The 21,343-nt window shown below is 40.0% G+C and overlaps 1 protein-coding gene across 4 annotated transcripts in view; it reads right to left on the bottom strand.

The window, feature by feature from the left end:
• Positions 1-205: 205 nt before the first annotated feature.
• LOC117476445 (electrogenic sodium bicarbonate cotransporter 1-like) overlaps positions 206-21,343 on the bottom strand; it is a 33,927-nt gene continuing 12,789 nt past the window's right edge. The window contains exons 7-26 of one of the 4 annotated variants that reach the window (XM_034123000.1): positions 20,605-20,699; positions 19,110-19,267; positions 18,910-18,997; positions 16,228-16,382; positions 15,522-15,638; positions 14,956-15,130; positions 13,614-13,747; positions 12,103-12,365; positions 11,208-11,260; positions 10,893-11,078; positions 9,887-10,000; positions 9,098-9,259; positions 8,461-8,639; positions 5,048-5,120; positions 4,215-4,283; positions 3,224-3,397; positions 2,961-3,125; positions 2,748-2,847; positions 2,414-2,487; positions 206-2,306 (exon numbers count right to left, since the gene is read on the bottom strand). In XM_034123000.1, the coding sequence (XP_033978891.1) occupies positions 2,444-2,487; positions 2,748-2,847; positions 2,961-3,125; positions 3,224-3,397; positions 4,215-4,283; positions 5,048-5,120; positions 8,461-8,639; positions 9,098-9,259; positions 9,887-10,000; positions 10,893-11,078; positions 11,208-11,260; positions 12,103-12,365; positions 13,614-13,747; positions 14,956-15,130; positions 15,522-15,638; positions 16,228-16,382; positions 18,910-18,997; positions 19,110-19,267; positions 20,605-20,699 (2,504 nt within the window). In that variant the 3' untranslated portion in view covers positions 206-2,306; positions 2,414-2,443. The remainder of the gene's footprint in view (positions 2,307-2,413; positions 2,488-2,747; positions 2,848-2,960; positions 3,126-3,223; positions 3,398-4,214; positions 4,284-5,047; positions 5,121-8,460; positions 8,640-9,097; positions 9,260-9,886; positions 10,001-10,892; positions 11,079-11,207; positions 11,261-12,102; positions 12,366-13,613; positions 13,748-14,955; positions 15,131-15,521; positions 15,639-16,227; positions 16,383-18,909; positions 18,998-19,109; positions 19,268-20,604; positions 20,700-21,343) is intronic. The other 3 variants (XM_034123001.1, XM_034123002.1, XM_034123003.1) reach the window with 3 other exon arrangements.

The following is a 21,343-nucleotide window of genomic DNA, read 5'->3' as shown; positions in this document are numbered from 1 at the left end:
ACAACCCCAACAAGCGGAATAGGGCCCCTTTAACTGACATGTTTGAGTGCATAGAGTGCCTTTAAGAAGTAAACTTAGTGTTCTAAATTACTGTGCATGCCAGACTTTACACAAAGTTGTTTCTCCAAATTTAAAACCCATCTTTTTGGAGCTGTATAGTCCGAACTCTTAACTAACTCTGAATAATTAAAAGAAAAACACAATGTATTTAAGAATCATTTGGACTGTTTTATTGCGCTCATTCGAAACACAACTCCATTAAAAAAAAAAACAGAAGTCTGCTTCCTTCAGAGTAACCTATGGATTTCTAGCAAATACGATGTTTGTATAAAATCTGTTTCAGAATTCAAAAATATATCATTCATTGTGGAATCACAACCAGAAAGTCAAAAAGTCCAGATATACAGATCACAGAACAAAGTGGAAGACCATGTTTTTGGTTCATAGCTACTGTAACAGTCTTGTGCTTCACATCTTGACAGTGTATTATTGTGAAAGCATTAAAGCCCTTATTTGCACACAAATCAGAGAAGAAGTGCTGATTGGGATTTTCTTCAAGGAATATATGCATTATAAATTATTCAGATGCATTACATTCAGATATGCATTAATATCCTAAATCGACTCAATCAGTTTAGTGTGTACTTCAATCAGCAATAAAAGCATAATCAAGTTATTTGAATAACACAGAAAAACTGTAAATGATACATTAAAAGAGTCTCAGTAAAATGTCCATTTTAAAATAAAGCTGTTGCACAAACACTTTTTACCTCATATAAAGCAAGTCTTTCTTCCAGGACTGAAAGTCACAACGTTGCATTACCTCACAGTGATTGTTTGTTGATTTGCATTAAAAAAAAAACACATTACATCATTTATAAAAAAAAAAAAAACACAAATGTACTCAATGATTGAAAATGTATCACATTGAACAGCTTTTAAATATGATCACATCTTAAAAGGATATTCAACTAAAATATTTGCGGGGCGAGTTCACAGTCATGTGTGTAAATGGTTACAGTCATCATTTCCCCCCTTTCTTCAGTACTGGAACATTTCAAAAATATTTAAGATGAAAATGAGATTTTGGTGGAATTACCCTTAAAAACACTGCAAAACTTATACATCATTTTGTCATATTGACAAACAAAAAATCGATATCTTAAGTGTCATAGAGCAAAAAGGAAGTCAACTGAAGACTCCTATGCAGTGCCGGTTAAAACTAAAGTGTTTGATCACAAATAATTGCAAAACAGATGAATTGAATATATAATACCTGGCACCTACAAAATCATGAGAGGTAGAGCTCAATACAGGTATATTCACATCTAAATCTCCCTAAAACTGGGAAAAAGACAGAGAGGATAGACCACAAGGGGGAATATCGTGGAATTTGCTCAAATGAGGGAGTTAAATAGTAAAGCCATAGGTTCAAACTGTTTAAATATAATAAATATAGGAGGAAAAAAAGGAAAGTTAGACAAAAACAGAAGTCAAAGTCTGTCTGGTGTTACCGTTTACCAAAAATGGAAAAAAAATAATCTTGCATGAACTTCTGGGAGTTTTTTGTGAATGTACAGTCTTAGATGGATGCTTGATAAATAATTGATAAGCCCATAAATACAAAATGTATGTTCACGCTCATGACTGTGCGCAGATGACCTTGTGTAGCCCTTTTGTTCACTGTGAGTAGAGGGAGATTTCTTATGTCCATCCTCTTTTCTTGCCTCAAACTTCAGTACCTCCACTCCACTCTTAAGGTTCCAGTAGTTATGATTCAAAACGTAAAAAAAGTACTTTCAGAAAAGCTGGTTATGTTATATTATGTGGAAGAAATCTTTTGAAGAAAAAAAAAATACGTAGTGAATTTTGGACATCTTTGGATAAAAATAATATATCTTAGTTGGACACCAATTATAAATTATAATACACATTCATATGATATGAATGTGTCCTAGAAAAAAATGACTTCACAAACTCTTTAAATGCCACTTAAAAATGCATACAGATGACCTCGAGTAGCCCTGTTTCCTGCAAGAATGCATGCAGAGCAGGAATGCACTAATGTATCCTGTGTCAATTTGAAGACAAATACTTCCAGCCATTTTGATTTGCATAGGGAATATTGAAAAAAAACAAGAGGTTCAATATTACAAAAGAGGATGTTTGCCGTGTTGTTCTGCATCTTTGGATAATTGAGTCACAGATTTGATTCAGAGCCCTTCCTCCAAAAGAAAGTTCTTTCCTTAGAGACGGCGTCCATTCCAATCTGAGGCAACCCTTTTTCGTATGAATCTTTGCTAAGACTGAAAGAAGAAAAGATGTAGAGAAATATAAATATATAGCAGAGGAACATAACAATACACAGAATTCATTACTGGAGCATTTCCTGCTGAATCCAGCTTTTACTCACTCGGCCACTGTGGAAGAGTCAAAGTACGGATCAGCACGGCGAATGCGTGTTAGGGACAGTCTGGGGTTGATCTCCTGAGGGGGGGAATATATATTTAAGGACATTTTCGTTTAAATTTCATATGAATTAACAGAGAATAAAATAAAGAGAAATCAAATGCTGCAGAACTGTTTCAGAACTACAATAATAAAAACTAGATCGGTTTTAAAGAAGAGTCAGAAAAACGAATGCATCTGGTGTGAAGAATTGCATGCAAGACGGCTAGTAAAAGAGAAAAGAAATGTGGTCATGAAGCGTTTAAAAGCAGAGTTAGCGCCGCCTCTGGAGTACTCACTATCCATAGATTTATCGCCCAACATGGGCTCCTGCTCCTCCATCATATCCATGGAGATTTTTATACTGGGTACATTGTCATTGTAGGGGTAGTCAGACTGCTGGAGGAGGGAGGGAGAACATTAACACTTTAGGATCTACAGGAGGCTGAACACTAACACATGACAACAACACAGGGAATAGAAAGATCAGGTTGAAGGAATGGTTATCTTACAAATTCGATTTCGCTGTCTATGCTTCCCTTCTTCTTGATTTTCTTTTTCTTCTCATCCTCCTTCTTCTTCTTGTCTTTCTCTGGGATGACGTCGTCCAGGTAGCTGAGGTCGTGCTGGGAGAACACGTAGTCCATCGCCTTACGAACGGCAACCAGCGCCAAGATCTGCAGACACAGACATCGTTTATAATGAGCGTTCATGCTCCTATAGCACTCTATGTAATCCCTGTTCAGCTACATCTGTGTTGGCAGCCCTTTCTCACCATGACGGGGAAGACGATGGCAGCCACGGTGGACTTGAGGACCCAGAGGAGGGCCAGACACAGGCCCTGGATGAAGGTGAAGAGGTGGATGCGTCTCTGGGGGACGTGGCGCAGGTAGATCAGGTCCGGCTGGTGCTTGGCCGGCATCAGGAGCAGCTGCAGCCGGTCCATGAACTGAGGCACGCAAACATCAGTCAGTCATGAGAGGCAATATTTAAACATATCACGATGCTGCAGAATCTTCCATTTCACTTGAGGTCGTAACCCATTTAGTTTACTTTGAATTGTTACTGCAGGTGGAATGCTTCTACTGCTTTTCTAAGGGTGATATTCACTTTGATTCGTTGTTAGAAGCAGTGCTTTACATAAATGTAGTAACCCTTTCCAGTCGAGGGACTACAATTTGAGATTCAGCTATTACAGTACGAAAAGGGAGGATTCTAATGAATCAACTCTTCTATAATTGTCACACAGTGACATTTAAACTCTGCATTTGACACATCCATGCATGAGGAGCAGTGGGTACAGTGGGTACAGTGGGTACAGTGCAAAAGAGGGAAAACAACCCTCTTCCAACATGTTGTCACATTACATGTTGGAAGACGGTTACATTAGCTAGACACCAATAGCTTGGCTTGGATTTGATCGGTAAGCCTATATTCAGGTTGGTTTTGAGGGGCATGTGAACAGGAAAATCTGCGGTCACTGAATTTGCTAAAGTAAATAGTTCCTAACCACAGGCTGGCTACCTGTAAACTACCATGTCCTTATTCCATTCAACAGGTGTTAGGTTTAGAAGATGTGGTCTGAAACTCTGGACATTTTAGATTTGTTAAAAATGCTCCTCTGACAAAGCTGGACTATATAAAGTAATGGATCAAAAGTAAAGTAATATGGATTGTTGTTGAGTAATCAGTTAAGTAATGTAATAATGACTATTTTGAAGTATCCTGCCAACACTGGTTACCAGGCACTGTTCAGACTCACTTACCTGGACACCGTTGAGCGAGGCCACCCCCATGTAGAGGAACACACCGTAGAGCACTGGCATGGGAATGAACTGAAGGGGCACAACAAACACAGATATGAGTCAGTTTCCATATTAAAAGATTTGTTTTTAATCCAGAGATGACTAAGATGGTGAAGTTAGCTTCATACAGGTAATGATGTTTCATTTTATCAATCAAGGTTTATTTATACATCCCAATACCACACATTTTACATTTGTCTCAGGGGACTTTACAGTTTGTACAGAATATGAATACTACACCCTCTGTCCTTAGACCATCATGTTAGCAGCATTGCTAAGTTTGAAAAAGTTCACAACCAGCTTTTATTAGCCAAAGAAAAGCGGTATGGGAAGAAAAACACTGGGACATGTAAACTTATTGCATATTTTTGCAGTTTAAATGCGAGTGAATAGTTTAATCGCAAGCAAATAAAGCATGAAAAATAGAAAGAGAAATAGTGTAGAAAATATAATAGTAATGTAATTTATACTAAAATATTTCAACTTATTTAAAATTGATACAGATGACAAGCCAGTCTGGGAAAGGACAATATCCTAAATGTCCACAAGGAGGCGCACCAGCTCCAACAACCTCCTAACACCGTTTGGCAGCGTAATGTGGGAATGGAAACTCGAGAAGGCACTCGGAGATTAAGTTTAAATGAACATGCTTATTTCACTTCAAATTACTTCAACTATGGGAGTTCCTAATCGGATGAATACAAGATATTAAATTATTTGACAGGAGTTTGTCGTAAAGGAGGCGGACAGTAATCCATATTTCCATGGAAGATTTAAGAAATTAGAGCTCTTACCTTGAGGATAGGGGCCATGAAGACAGAAAGTCCCGTCAGGAGGAAAACAATGATACCGGTGACTCTTTGCTCCCTGGATTGGAGAAGAGGAAAAACACTTTGTTATTGAGAAACTGTCACAAGCATGAAAAGCAGAAACTAATCATTGATTTTAGTCTTACAGCTTCATTTTTAACAGCTGTGTATGCATAGAATGGAGTTTCAAATGACAACTTAAGAATGCTATATATGGTAATTGTTTGTTTGTTTGTAGCCTTTATTTAACCAGGTGAAAAATCCCATTGAGATCAACGATCTCTTTTTCAAGGGAGACCTGCAGTACATTGGTTACACATAAAAACAACAGAAAACAAAAAGGACATCATACAACATAATTACAGGGGTATACATTAGCAACCTATTCACAATGACAGGTATCTAATAACATTTCATCCAGCCGCGCTTTAAAATGATGCAAGGGAACCAAAATGCTCAGTTTCAATTTGTTTTGCATAGTGTTCCAAGCTAGAGGAGCAGCGCACATAAAAGCTTTAGTACCTAAAACAGTCCTAGCACTTGGCACATGTAATAAAAACACATCCTGGGATCTCAGGCAATAGCTACTTGCCACTCTCTGTGTGATCAGAGAGCAGATATAAGTTGGTAGTTTACCCAACATAGCTTTATATATGAATATGTACCAATGACTGAGCCTCCGTACAGTAAGTGAAGGCAGACCTGCCTTGGCATACAGGGTACAGTGATGAGTAAGTACTTTACAGTTAGTAACAAATCTCAGAGCACTGTGATAGGCGGCATCTAACCTTTCCAGGCAATGGGCAGGTGCATTCATATATATCAAATAACCATAGTCTAGCACAGGTAAAAAAGTCACAGTGACTAGCCTTTTCCTGGCTTCAAAAGAGAAACAGGACTTGTTTCTAAAAAAGAAACCTAGTCTAACCCTCAGCTTTTTAAGCAGATTAATGACCTGAAGTTTAAAAGTAAGACAATCATCAAGCCAGATACCTAGGTATTTATAACAGCTAACCACTTGCAGTACTTGTCCTTGCATAGTAACAATATCCAAAGCAGTCTCTGGAGTCTTTTTAGCTTTAGAAAAGAGCATTACCTTAGTTTTCTCAACATTTAGAAGAAGCTTAAGCTCAGCGAGCTGAGTCTGAATAATGTTAAAAACAGCCTGTAATTTAACACCAGCCTCCTTAATGGAGGGACCTGCACAGTACATCACGGTATCATCCGCATAAAAATGTAAAGTAGCTTCATCCACATTTTCACCTAAACTATTGATGTAGATGGAGAATAAAAGTGGACCTAAAACAGAACCTTGAGGAACACCATTAGCAATGTTCAACCACTCAGAAGACAGCCCATCAAAGTGAACACATTGGGACCTTTCAGAGAGGTAGTTCACAAACCACCCCACTGCATGGCTGGATAAGCCAATACTGAGTAGCCTCTGCTTTAAGATGCGATGATCGACGGTGTCAAACGCTTTGGAAAGGTCAATAAATAGAGCTGCACAACTCTGCTTATTATCTAAAATACTTGTAATGTCATTCACCACTTTCATTGTGGCAGTGATGGTGCTATGTTGCTTTCTGAAGCCTGACTGATGTTTAGACAGGATGTCATTTGTACATAAAAACTCCTTTACCTGTTCACTCACTAGGCATTTGAGCACCAGCCAGAACTGATAATTTAGAGATTGGCCTATAGTTATTTAAAATAGTTGCTTCCCCTCCTTTCAGTAAAGGCAAGACATAAGCTAACTTCCATACTTTTGGAATTGCATTTGTGCTGAGGGAGAGGTTAAAAAGAGAAGTGAGAGGTGGAGCAATAAAATCTGCAGCTATCTTTAAAAAGAAAGGCTCTACGTTGTCCGGGCCAGCCAGTTTCTTAGGATCTAACTTAGATAATGCTTCATGAACAACATTTACAGTAAAAGGAGTAAAACTGAAAGGGTTTTCCAGACCACATTGTTCAGAGTCACAGACTGTGGTGTTCACAGAAGCAGAGTTAGTTACAGAATCAAACATAGAACCGCAGGACACAAAATGCTCATTAAAACAATTTAGCATAGTAGCCCTGTCCGATATAGAGCCAGATGCTGTGGTAAGGCACGGAGGTAGCTCATTTCGGATATCGATTTTATGGCTTTCTAAAATTTCCTATGATTATTTAGGTTTTCTGTAGTAACTGACAAATAGTACTTCGACTTAGCACTTTTGACCTGTGAAGTGAAGCTATTCCTTAGTTGCCTAAAACGCAGCCATTCTACCTCTGAGCCTGATTTCCTAGCCTTTGCCCAGGCCTTGTTTCTCTCATGTAGGAGACTGGACAGTTCAGCAGAAAACCAAGGATTGTCTCGTCCCTTTACTCTAAAAGTACGTAGGGGTGCATGTTTATCAATGATCTCCATAAAACCAAGATAAAAATAAGACTATGCCGTTTCTACATCAGCACACAGATCAATTTTTCCCCAATCAAACCCAAACAGATCATGTACAAAACCCTGCTCCACAAAATGTTTTATGTCTCTCTTATAATATAATATAATACGAGGTTTAACCTTTTGGACCTTAGTGTCCCTAATTGTGGCTACAGCACAGTGATCACTCAGATCATTCGCAAATACTCCCACAGATGAGTATTTATAGGGAACATTAGTTAGAATGAGATCAATTAGGGAGGATTTATTAGGAGACTTAACGTTAGGGCGAGTAGGACTGTCAATAATCTGAGTAACATTTAAAGAGATACAAAGGTTTTTAAAATCCTCTGATACTGCAGTTAACCAGTAACAGCCCACCACCATGACTTGTTGACCCTTTGCCACTTCTATATTTAAGGCTAAAAAAAAACATTGTCGTCATTGACTGCATCACAAATATGGGATGCAAAGATACACAAGACACTTCACCCTGAACTGCTCCAGTGGGTATTGTCCACTATATTACATGTCTAATATATACAATATGTAATGTAAAGCGCTTTGAGCACTTGGAAAAGCGCTCAAATAAATGCCACGATTTATTATTTTCTTTAAGACTAAGAAAACATTCATGGTAATATAGTATTTCTCTATCTAAAAGTACAAATAATGTGGAAGTATATACATGAACATATGTGGCTCCGAGTAGATTTTGGACCCTTTTATCTAATTTGTGTGCCTTATGTTTCTCTCCTTCCTGAGAATGACTTATTTCTGGCTTTTATGACCCTTTATTGTTGAAAAGAAAAATGCATTTACAACAAATGTTAATCATGGGAGTATAGCAGGAGGGAACCACGCTTTACACAGAATGACTGGTTTGAATATTCATTTTTGGCATGGGATTGGCACACAGCATTAGTGCCCATTATTATTACTTAAATAATATCAACACTGTCCAGCAGCTGCGTGGCCTCACCTGACTCCCAGGAATTTGGGCTGCTCCCCGGGGGCTGACGTCTGGGTCTCCATCTTCAGAGAGTCGATGTGAGCGATGGAGATGACGGTCGCTGCCACGTACCACGGCAGGCCCATGAAGGAGCAGATAATGATCAGGACCGCCACCAAGAACAGATCCAAGTGATAGCCTGCCCCTTTCTGAGAGGACACAGGAGGAAACATAATGTCAGTTAAACAAATAAAGGATTTCTAAATCATCAAAATGATCCGACGGTGGAAACTAAATTATATTAACAGCAGGCTGGAGTTTTAATGACCAGAAAGTGTTGACAATCTACAATAAATACAACAGTGTTTCAGGTTATATTAAAAAATAAGAATTTTAAGAAGATATTTAACATAGGAAATTCATCATTTAAAATGCTTTGAAACAGTATTTAGACAGGAAGATACTCTTTGCATAAAATACATTTTAACAGTTAGATTAGTATAGAAAATAAATTAAAAGAATATATTAGACTTTTTCTGGTGGTTATGTATTTGTCTTAAGGGGCAGGGGGTGAACCACTGACTGTTCATATATAACACTCTTGTCCTTAAATGGATCCATTAGTTTTATCCTAGAAATGAATACATCTTTGAGGTGGTGCACCAACCTTGAGTTTGTGCTCCTTCCTGTTGACAATCACAGCAGTGATCTGCTGGTCCATAAATAACAGAATAGTGACCAGCAGGGCGGGGATGGTAGCTGCCAGGTAAACCCACCAAGGGTTCCCTCCAAACGGAGGAATAAACCAGCCCCTCAGTGGACTCGTGGGCTGGACAAAAAGAAGAAGAGACAGGATCGTTAACCTGGACCCTAAAACACTGAGACAACTGACTAGAGTATCCTCTTATTGCTGTGCAGTCCAGATCTCTTAAAAACAGATAACAGCTAAAAAAGAACAGGAAAAACTAATTTGAAGTGATACCCTATTACACCCTTTAACACTGAACAGAGCGTGGTGCACTATTACAGGACAGAAGTCTGTGAATTAAGACACTGTGGTCAGACAAAGCTGGTTCTGTGCTGGCGGCGATAAGATGGTGTGTGTTCTCGCATCACCTATAATCAAGTTGTTATTCAATGCAACTACGCTCCTCTACCCCATCACTCCCTTCCTCTATGTCAAGGCGGGGTGGTCTTAAAGCCAGCTGAGGAACATTTGAGCCGAGTAATCTCTCAGACTGACTGTGCCTTAGCTTCCTGTATCACTTACTGGGCAAACTACAAAGGAAGCATTATGCTAGGATTTTCCTAGTCTCTCTGGCAGAAACATGGATCATTATCAGTGTAATCCCAGGAAACGGCATCCGGCTTGCACTTGTCAGTCAAGTCAATGCACAACACATAATGATTGCTAGTTTTTTTTATTGCAATCACTTCATTCATGCTTGGTACGTACCTTGAATTGACTTGGCACTATGAGCTTTGGAGTGTCCACACCGACAAGAGCGTCCACGCCGCAGAACAGAAGAATAGTCAGGATGATGGCGAAGTCACTGATTAGCTTCCTCACCTAGAAGAGATACACATTTTACAGCAGTTTTTTTTTTTAGCTTGTGGCAGTATGAACGAACAGCTTCAGTGACATTTTCCATGTGTGTTTGACCAAGAACAACTTCATCCTGTCAGACAACATGTTTTACACATAACCTTGTGTGCTTTTGCTACTAGAAGTGCAGCTAGAGTCATTATATCCATTATTTATATAAAGTAAACAAATGTGTTCTGCAATTGGTGACTAGAAGGTGTTAAACCAGACCGGAGGCTGATGAAGAACCAATTCAATTATTTTCTGGAAGAAAATGCAAATGGCACATTACCATATCAGTTTCGTAACATTCACAAAATGCTATGTCATTTTTAGCCTTGCTAGCAGGGATGGCAATTTTAGCTTAGTTTGGCCAAGACTGACATATTGCAACAAATATTGGACGGTTTGCAATTAAACTTGGTATAGACATTCATGTTCCCATGATGCTGAAATGTAATAACTTACAATAAAGATTCCTTGTCTTTTTTATCATCATCAATCATTTGGTTTATGACCTGGAAATCTAAGCCTCAACACAATGTTATGTCATTTATTTGAGTGATTTACCAGATGTACAAAAAATATATAACATGAATATAAGGCAGCAATAATGTATGGATCTGAGCTTGAGTCTCATGCCTTATTCACATCAAACACTGTTCACAATGTGAGATCTGACCTCACATCGACTCTCGCAGACATTGGAGCTTTTAGATTACACTAAAAGTGCCACTTAACAGCCCGTTACATTACATGTGACATTACAGATGTTTGTGGTGTTCACCAGTTTCACTAGATGCGAGCTGCTTCCAGCATTAGGGTCAGAATCGAGAGACAAACAGCTGCACAAGCATTGCTGGGTGCTTTCACTCACTGTGGTGGGGAAGAAGAGGCTGAACTTGAACTTCTTCAGAGCCATGGAGCAGGTGTAGGTCCCAAAGAACAGGATGAAGGACATCAGGGTGATGTCAGGCACGTAGCCACAGGCACTTCCGACCAGCTGCCCTCCGAACTTCAGACACTGCTCCATGTTCAGGGACGCCCATGTGGCATTCGTTTGCTGGAAAGACAAGAAGATCCTTAAAGCAACTATATTTGGAGAAAAACACCTCTTCAAGTCCACATGGCAAACATTTTTTTATTCTGAAGCCATGCTACAAAATGTCACAAAAACAAGGATACTACATACCATATCAGTACTGTTTGACCATGGAGAGAGACCATGGACATCTGAGGAGTTGCCTGGTAAAGAGAAACAATGAGTAATAAAATGAGAATACTTTTATTACTCACAGTATCACACTTTTTGATCAGTGTCAAAACTCTCCCCCAAACAATCCTGCCAAGTCACTCGACCACAGAAACCGATAGGGCTTTTGAGAAAGTAAACCGTGGTATCCACAGGCCTACTCATACTAGTATCATTTCTTATCTCACAGTAAACACAGCTAAAATAAGAAGAACGCTTTGTTTAACATACAATGGTGACATCACTGCCAAATGGGACTAAACCAAATACCACTGTTCATCTTTCACTGTCTGGTATCACTGAGATTCTGACGGCGCCAAACATCTTTCTCATGGTTCAACATTAGAGTGGTGGTATCAGACCTGTGTTAAGGGATACAGTGAAACCCCCGCAGCTTTTTCTTTATCTGGCAGTATTAATCAATCCAATTGTATTTGTAAAATCCCATGAGACAAGCGTGTAATACGTGATAGTGGGTTATGTTGTTTGTAAAGCCTACAAGACCCTCTGTCCTTAGACCCTTGCAGCAAAAAAGGAAAAATACCCAAAGAAACCAAATTATAAAAAAGACCCTATTGTACTTTTTGGAGTTTCCCTTTCCTGTAGCGTGTTCTATAGGTTTTTGTGCATGTAAATGGTCTGCAGATGCTCAAATCTGTGTGTTCGCTCCAGAGGGAGTTTCTCCCCCCCCCCCACACACACTCTCAGGGAGAGCAACACAGGAGGGATTTCTCTACCAGGATTGACAGACGTGCCATAGATGTCATTGATATATATTTTTTATCTAAGATAATAAAAGATATACATAGACAAATGAAGAAAAAAGATGAAGTACCAGGCATGCAGCTGCAGTCGTAGATGGTGATGAGGTTGGGATCGTAGCCGGAGTTAATCTGGTTGTGGTGGGCCAGCTTCAACATCTTTTTGAAAGCGTCATAGATGAAGATGAAGCTGATGAGCGAGGAGAAGCCTTCCTCTGTGAATCGTGTGAAGTACTGCACCAGGAAACTGGCGTCCGTGGCGACCAGCACCAGACAGAATACCCCCGACCACAGCCCGATCCACAGCCGGAACTCTAGGTAGTCCAACTCGTTGTCTCTGAGAGAAAGGAGGGTTGATTAAATGAGGATTGAGGATTTATTGTGCACAAGAGTACTATTCATTCATAATAACTTTCCATCACCTCCGTCTAACCTGGATTGTGTGATAAATTAAAGGTTGGAACATATCAGTTATTCTCTGGAGCTCTTTAAAATAAAACCTTGTGATTCTGAAGCTGCGAAACATTTTCCTCTATCTTTTCTCTCTACTTTTCTCTATTTGGAAAGTATGCATACAAAAAACATGAATTGTTGTATATGTCCTAGATCACACCCCCTTAAATATAGAGTTCTATAGAGCTGAATGCAGGAGGCACATTTTTTTGTTGAAACCACTTTATAAAACCCTCTCCTACATCTGGTACTACACAAGGGTGTGTGTGTGTGTGGTTGAAGGGTAAATGGGGACAGGAAGTTGACTGCAAAAAAACATGAAGCATTAACAATCAGCTGGCAACTGTAACCACCGGCAGATTTACAAAACACTTCTAGGGAGGCACTGTTAATATAAATCTTTAAACTAAGTTGCCACCCTACCGTAAATATTAACTATTTTTATTCCACATGTTTTAATTTAATTTATAGGGGTATACTAAGATAGCATCAATGTAAACACACAAACAGCATATGTCTTTGGGGATAGACAAAGATCTATAAATATCTATCAGGCTACTGCAGCTGTATCTGATTTCACCCTCGCTAATGTGCATTGATTCCAAAGTTCCCCCATAATACTGTTTTTCATCAATATATTATAGGTCTCAGATATATACAAAACATGTCTCTGAAGTGTTTGGCTCCAAACACCAAACAGATCATTGCAGCATCCCATAATCCCCTCTGTTTCAGCCCTGTTTCCAAAGTGCTGATTCTCTGTCTGTTACTTTAGATGAAAATAAGGAGCCCCTCCCCACGCCCCTCTGAGAGATGTTTGGTTAAAAAGAACACAATGGTGCTCTAGGAGGAGATTCAGGTGATAAGGTGGGGGGGAGGGGGGTTACCTTGGTTGGTTATTGGCTAATAACCAACACAAGCCAGCCATGTCGTTATGACATCATAAAGTGGCCAAAATCTGATCAGCTCATTTTCAGACAGGTTTTTTTATATAAATGGATCAGGACAAAAAGTGAGCGAATCTTTTTTCCTGAAACTTTCAGAATCTCTTTACACAGAGGGGACACGTGTTGATGTAGAGGAGACATGAAAAAGTGGATTTTGCATAATAGGTGACCTTTAAATGACTCACTTGCTGAAACTGAAGAGAAGTCTCTCAAAGACCAGCACGGGGCCTGTGGAGCTGAGAATGGTGAGCGGCTGCCCGGCCAGCAGACAGAACACTATTCCTGTCAGTGCTGTGCCCAGGAAACTCTCCAACACTCCCTGCACGCACGGAAAAACACATACAGCCTTTACACACAGCAGAATGGAACAAAAAAATACACAGAAGGTACGAGACAGGGCAATTATACGTTGTGCATGACTCCATATTTACTACATTGGAAAGTATTTGTTCAACAGATTTTATGAGTAAAATAAAAACATTTCAATTTTGTTTTCTTTCCGAGCCTCGTGACAGGATTACTGTAATTCTGCCAACTCAGCTGGAAGCTTTTGTTTTGCCTGTACACATGACGCAGCTGCAGGGCAGGCCCATCAGGACAGGCCTGTTTCACTTCCAGCCATGACAGATGTTCAGACTGAGCCAGAAGCTATGTGAAAACAGCCCATAGATGATTATTTACAACTCTAAGAAAGGTCAGGTGAGTTCAGGGATTCCCTCCGCTGTGCTTGGAGTGGAAAGGGAAAGTGAAGGAGGCTTTAGGAGGTGCTGGAGGGTCATTGGAAATGCAGCCATGACGAGGCTACAGTGTAATCTGGATCTGTGGTTATTTACAGCCTGAGCAGATCCTCCAGGCCGGTGCAGGTGTGCAATGAGGCAACTCTGTGTGAGGAGAGCGGCCAGGGACAGGGAGAGTGCCCACCCCTGTGTTCTAGCAGGGCAGTGCAGAACACTGCCAGAACACAGGGATGGGCACAGCAGGGTATGATATTATACCACAACTTTTACATATGCAGTTCTGTCAGCAGCAGATGGAGTATGAGCCTCTGAGCTCCAAATTAGCATGGCTTAGCAGCTGGTTAACTCTTTATTTTGTTTGGTAGTCTGTGACTTAACAAGAGCTATGCCATCTAAAAACAGATTATGTCATCCCCTTAAGTGTACACAGGATCCATACAGTGCCCTGCTAATGTGAGCTATTCTCCATTGTTAACATTCGGAAAGGCAAAATGTGCTATGTAAATGCAAGAAATGCTACACAATGTTTAGGTCATGCAGTAGCCATGAATTCGAGCCAAAGTACCATGACGCATCAGCTCTTTAATCTAGTTACCCTAACACCGTTTGACCAAAATAGAGGCTCAGAGTTGCACCTCTGTAAAACAAAGCCTACTTTAGCATTAGAATTAGGAAACAGCATGCTACAGGCTGCTTCACTAACCCAGGGCTATGTTTAATGTTCATTTAGGATAGTTAAAAGGGCACTGCACTTAATAGGGTTAGGTTTTTGAGGGATGTGTGGGTTTACCTGCATGTTTTCTGTTGCATCACCAAGCAAGCCTCCAAATGTGATCGCATTGGTGACTGTGCCTAGATAGATGAACAATATGGCCGACAGAGACTGGATATGGAGTGCATCATAGAAGTCACTGGCGAAAAATGGCAGCTTCCGCTTGATATCCAGGACGAGACCTCCACAAAACCTTAAAGACGAAGCCATCCAAGTTAGTAGGAGACATATTGTTTCATGTCACATCCTGGCCTACTATGCTTTACTGCTAATGGTTTCCAAAGAAAGGAAAAGATATTCCAAATGTTGTTGTGCAATAGTGAAGCACTTTAATTGTTCACTAGTCATGTGTGGAATATTTCGTTACTGGAAACTGACTGAGAGACTAAGAAAAACATATTTCCCAGTTATGACTTTTACTTTATGATGCATGTCTTCACTGACGGGATATCCCATGCCATCACAATTATGATCAGGACTATAACGCTCCCACATCCTTAAAGGTATGTATTAAGACCATGGCAATGCAACACTGGGATATTTCTTTATTATTATTTTAGTGTTAAAAAGGAAATGCAAATTACTTTTTTGTGCGCTGAAGCTCCTCTCCAACCGTGTGTCCTCCTCCCCCTCCATGTCCTGCATCATGGGGAGTGTCACCATTCATCTGAGGCGCCTCTTGTCCAGAATACATGTTCTTCCTTTGAAAACATAAGAAACGGTCAAATTCCACAAAGAAAAAAATGTGTGGGGTCAAATCTATTTTTTCACAATACTAAGAGGGTTAACAATAAACACTAATAACTATTCTTGGAAATGTATATCTATGTGAATAGATCCAAACAAGAAAACAATCGGTTAATCAGAAAAAAGGCATGACAAAAATGATTATGTAATATGTAGGGTTTTGTTTTGAAATGTGTGATATAGTACTTATTACAACTCACAGTAGAGGTATAAAAACAGAGATATGACTTCTGAAAGAATAAATTACATTTGTGTTCTTAAGAATGACTATCTAAAACTTCATCAATAAAAACAGCCTTATTTGGTCAAGTATGAGTAGTTTCTGATGGCCAATGCAATCCATGTAAGCAAGCGTTTGATAAATATTGCTGAAACATACATTACCGAATCCATTTCTGACTTTAGGCTGAACAGTAGCTTTGCATTTACCTTTAAATAATGATTTGTAACCACTGCTTTTTTTGTGGTGCCATGTTACACATTGGGTAGAAATATATTTATGCACAAATATCATTTGGAAAAATAGTGTGGATTAAAGCAGACCTCTTGTCTGCGGAGGGCAGAGACTTGGGGGGCTCTATCCTGATGTCGGGGTCCCACTCTCCGGGGGGCAGCACGATCACCTCGTCCAAGAACTCCTCGATACCTGCCAGCAGGTCCTGCCTGTTCTTCGCTTTGTAGGCAATATCATGGAACACCTGCCAGCAAACAAAAATAACTTATCGATTAATAATCAGCAAATCACTACAATAGCTAGCTCCCTGAAGAACCACCTACTCAGGCTGAACAATTAAAAAAAATTGTAATTATTTTGACTGATATATGCTTTTTAATTCACAATATTGGAGGAAATAATTCAGTTTTAATTATTACCTAAATTCTTATTGAAATCAATATTATTATAATTGTTTAAGTCTGTATAAAATACGGTGTGTGTGGGACTGCACATGGGAAATTAAGTATGCCATAATTCAATTTCAATAAACTGTATGGTTCAACCTAGTGTCTACTTGCGTTTATTTACTACAATGGAACCCAGCATGTCTCTAAAATGCAAATCATAGCAGCCAACTTAAAGGGCCCATGTCATGCTTTTCCGGTTATTACCCGTCCCCTTGTGTGTTATGAAGGTTTTTATGCATGTAAACGGTGTGCAGAGTCACAAACCCTCAAAGTACAACCTGTAGCGAGTAAAACTCTAACACACACCTCCCCAAAACGCCTCGTTGGAGATACGTCATTGTCCATTTGATTCTTCCATTTCGTTCCGGGTACGGCATGATGTCAAGCCGTACCCGGAACAAAATGGACCAATCCGTGGAGCCGTTACGTTAAGCCCCCGCTGATTGGTCCAAATTGACCAATCCACGGACTTCCTCACACACACATCTGTGTGCAGGGAGCAGGGAGCTCTGCTGATTTCTCCTCCCTGGCTGCAGGCTGATAACAGACAGTTGGGATCGGGGCAAAATTCTCTCTGCAGACCCATTCTCACAGCGTTTATCAACCTTTTTCTTACTCAATATCAAGCCACACTTATTGTTTTTACTTCGGCTGTGACTTTGTGTGTGCTCAGGATGAGTTTGGCTGTGTTTGGCTGTGTATCGCTAAACAAGGAAACCACACCTCCACGGAGCTCAGCGCGATTCACAACGTCCCGACCAATCAGAGCACACTGTGCTCACAGGGAGGGTGGGGGCTGGAGCTATTGGAGCTACAACGAGCCGTTAAAGGCAGAGAGTGAAATTCAGTGAATACACGTAGTTTACAGAGATGCTGTATGAGAAACCAATGTGAGTTTGGAAAAATTGCACAATATAAATCTATTCTAGTAGACTTCAACAATGGAATTATGATCAGTGGAAATGGCCATGACATGGGCCCTTTAACATCTATCTATCACAATGTATACAAAGAGTTGGTCATTATCTGTGTGCACCCCAGGGTCACAAAGACAAGTAGGTAGATTACTAATACAGGGCTGATTACTCAAAAACACAAACATCTGATTAACCTATGTCACTGCGTTCAGAGGAGAGCTTGAGAGGGTAAAGTTCAACTTGAGGAAATCCTGGACAACATGTCCTATCCTGCCTCGTTGACATACGAGATATACTGGGAAAAGCTGAGGCCTGTGGGAATGTTTGCGCAAGGTGCTCTCAGGGTTAAAAAGGGTTATGTGTCATCTGTTAACATTCCTGATAACATGAAGGGGTTAAGTAAAGGTAAACACCAAACATACGAAGCAGGCAGAGCTGAAAAGCCTGAATTTGTTTGCCTTATTGAATTGGATTTATTATGCCAACACAAAAACAAATATGTGTCCTAAAACGTCAACACACAGATTAACAATCAAGCTATAAAATGTTCACAGACAAACAAATGTCTGGCCAGGTAACCTACTGTGATGATTAATATCCAGAGTGGAGAGATTTGGCAAGAAGATAAGTAGTGTAGAAAGTGTAATCCTCTTTTTCATCCAGTGCCACCATGAGATTTGTAGTTTTGGGTCAAGTTTCCTGTTAACTGGGATGAACTGTCATGAAATGACCAAATACCTTCAAAACTAGGGACATTAATTTGTTAAAGACTACTAAGTACATGTCAATGCATGGAACAAAGGTGGTTAACATGTAACAGAAACCTGCAAAAAATCAAGATGTCATGTATGCTAGCATGCCTACATTAGCATTTAGCTCAACGCACCGCTGTGCCTAAGTAACACCTCACACAGCAGCAAGCAGGGCCAGTAACTCTGTCTTCGTTATTGATGTTTTATTTGTTTAATTTATGGTATATAGTTAGACTGTAGACCGAGATTTAAGAAACCTTTTTTTCCTTGTATGCTAACAACTTCTATAACCTTAATGGGGTGTTTCATGTCTGGAGAAAAGGCCACATCTTTCCAGAACAGATTATCTTAAATTCACAACCAATCAGGATTTAAAGGGGATAAAAAGGTGTTTGTTAGAGCAGTGAGGATTCATTTTCAGGTTCTGAAGTCCTGTTGCTTTAGAGTTCAAAACATAACCAATACATGAATCAAAGCCCTAATAATTGGAAATACAACTGGAAGAACAAAACATGAATTTTAGAAAACACATTGACCTGAGATTAAGATAATCCCTTAATACAAGTACAGCTATCTTGCATCAAAAACACACTAAACTCCCTGCACAAGAGTGAATACTAAGAACTGTAAAAGTTATTATCCAATTAAAGTACCTCATCTGACATCAGGGTGGCGATGGCTCTTCCAATTTCATGATAGGACTTCGCTTTACCTTTGGGGCCCAGCAGGATAAAGAGAAATCTATGCAACAAGAAAATAAGATGTTAGGCCACATTTTCAAAAAATGAGAATCTGAGTTTCATTGAAACAAGGTGATGGGAGTATTTTTCAGTAAAGGATGAAGCTTTTATACCTGGTGGGCACAGGGACCTCGGTCAGAGACCCCAGCATGACGGCCTGCTGCAGGCGAACAAATGCCACGAAGGGGGCTTCCAGGAAGTCCACCTCTCCAACCAGCACGTTTGATGCCTCTGCATCAGGGGGCAACTTCTTCATGAACTTATTATTCAGCTATTAGGAAAGAAATAGCAGAGAAAGAAGTCAGCAAATTAAAATGTCAGGCTTCAATGCAAGATAGACACACAATTCCTTTCTCTGTCACATGGAGAACAATTAAAGATAAGAAATACATTTTAAATACAGTTGGTGATTAAAATGTGGTTGTAACAAGAAAAAGACTGATGTGGTACAGTTTGTGCCCGCCCTCTCCTAGAATTACGTCTTAAAACAGCAGCTTGACTGCATGCCACCTTTTGAACACACAATATACACATAAGTTGTCTATAAAAGAAAAGGGAGAAGATTAACCAAGACTTTGGTGTGAAGTTACATTTGGACAACTACATTTGAATTAACAGATCCAGGAGCATATACCAGCTGTTAAGAGTAAACTGCTTCTTTGAGCTTTTATCTATGTGTGCGGGCAGGGGGGTGCTATATATATATATATATATATTTTAATTTCATTTCATTGTGCCTGAGATATGTTTTATATTATATATTATTATTCAAATGATCATTTTAAACTATATAATAAATTATTTAGCTTCAGGGAAGAAAATTAAAAAAGATGCGGAAAAAAAGTGTCTTGTTAGTTTTTAGTCGGCTACTTTTAACGTGACGCACAACACAAGTGACGAGTAACTGACATGGCGCAAAAACGTCTCTCGGAATTCTTTCTCTCTAAAAACGCTAAAAAGATTGAAATAGAAGATGCAGGGGCAGGGCATTATTACGCAGAATCTGTGTAATATGTAGCCAGGAATTAGCAATGCCTTGATAGCCTACTTCAATGAATGTAAATTCCACATTGTTGGTAAAATAATATTTGACATCTTAATAGTGTGTTTGTGTTTGTGCTCTCGCTTTTGTGCGTGCTCTATAGTGCCCGTAATAGCGTGCACTGGAGTCCATTGTTATGCACTGTGTGTGTGTGTGTGTGTGTGTGTGTGGTTTTGCTCGGTGTATGTCAACGTAACCCCACCCCCCCGTGCGTAATTAGCACATCGGACAGCACCCCCACTCAAAATACCTTCCAGCGCCTCTGTGTGCGGGGTTTCTGTTTCGGAAAAAAACTGTTATTTTTTTTCTCAGTCATGACTCATGACAGCGAGAGAAACTGCACATAGAAACTCAGGACAAAGACTGGAGACAGTGAGCTTTTGTTGTGGGCGAGCGCGATAGAGAGCCAGGGGTCTTATCTATCAGTGTGTGAGGCCCATCAGCACACACACAGCCACACATGACCCTGCATAGCGCTCCTTTGTGAAAAGACAGCTTAAGTATCAGAGGATGCATAATAGTTGCGTGTCTTTATGCCACAATTCAAAGAGACAGAAACAGGTTACCTGATCCTTCTCTGGTTTGTCGGAGAAGTCACTCAGGCTGTTGGAGGTGAGGTTTCTGTGGGCAGTGGTTGGGCTACCTGCAGAGAGGTGAGACACTGTTAGGATCAAAAGAAGATGATCAAAACAGCAGAGGTTCAAATGAGACATTTTTGGCAAAGAAAGAAGACGAGCCCCAGAGAAGAAAGGCACCAGGAAAGCAGATGAAGAGAGCCAGAAACTGCTGGACATGGCTAAATGTGGCAAGGCTTAAGCTGTGGGACTAATGCCAGTTTGTCATTCACTCAGCCACTTCAGAGAGCTGGGACACATTGCAGTCTTAAGTTGGCTGCTTCTGCGTGTCAGCAGAAACAAGCCAAGTCAACTTCTGGCAAATGAGTGAGAATGTAAACTAGGATCAATTTAAGGATGAGGTTAGTGACCATGTTACCTTGCTGTTGCCATTTGCCTTTAGTACATTAGTCTTGCAATATAATCTGGCAGCATTTTAAGCTACTCTGTTTATTCTTGAACTATTCTATTATTATTCATTGCCGTAGCTCCTGTGCACATGACAATAAAGCCTTTGAAGTTGGGAGTTACTAATGAAGCCATTTTATCTGTGTGTCTATAGCGCTGAATAATCACACATCCTGCTTTTTTCTGTGTCTGCTTTTACACGAGTGTGTTCAAACCATGCTGCTCTCAGTGAGAGTGCTATGACTGTGTTCTGTCTTACAGAGGTATCCCATGCTGGAGCTCC

Source organism: Trematomus bernacchii, unplaced genomic scaffold, assembly GCF_902827165.1.
Source record: "Trematomus bernacchii unplaced genomic scaffold, fTreBer1.1, whole genome shotgun sequence".
Lineage (NCBI taxonomy): Eukaryota > Metazoa > Chordata > Actinopteri > Perciformes > Nototheniidae > Trematomus > Trematomus bernacchii.
This window is presented reverse-complemented; position numbering and strand designations above follow the sequence as displayed.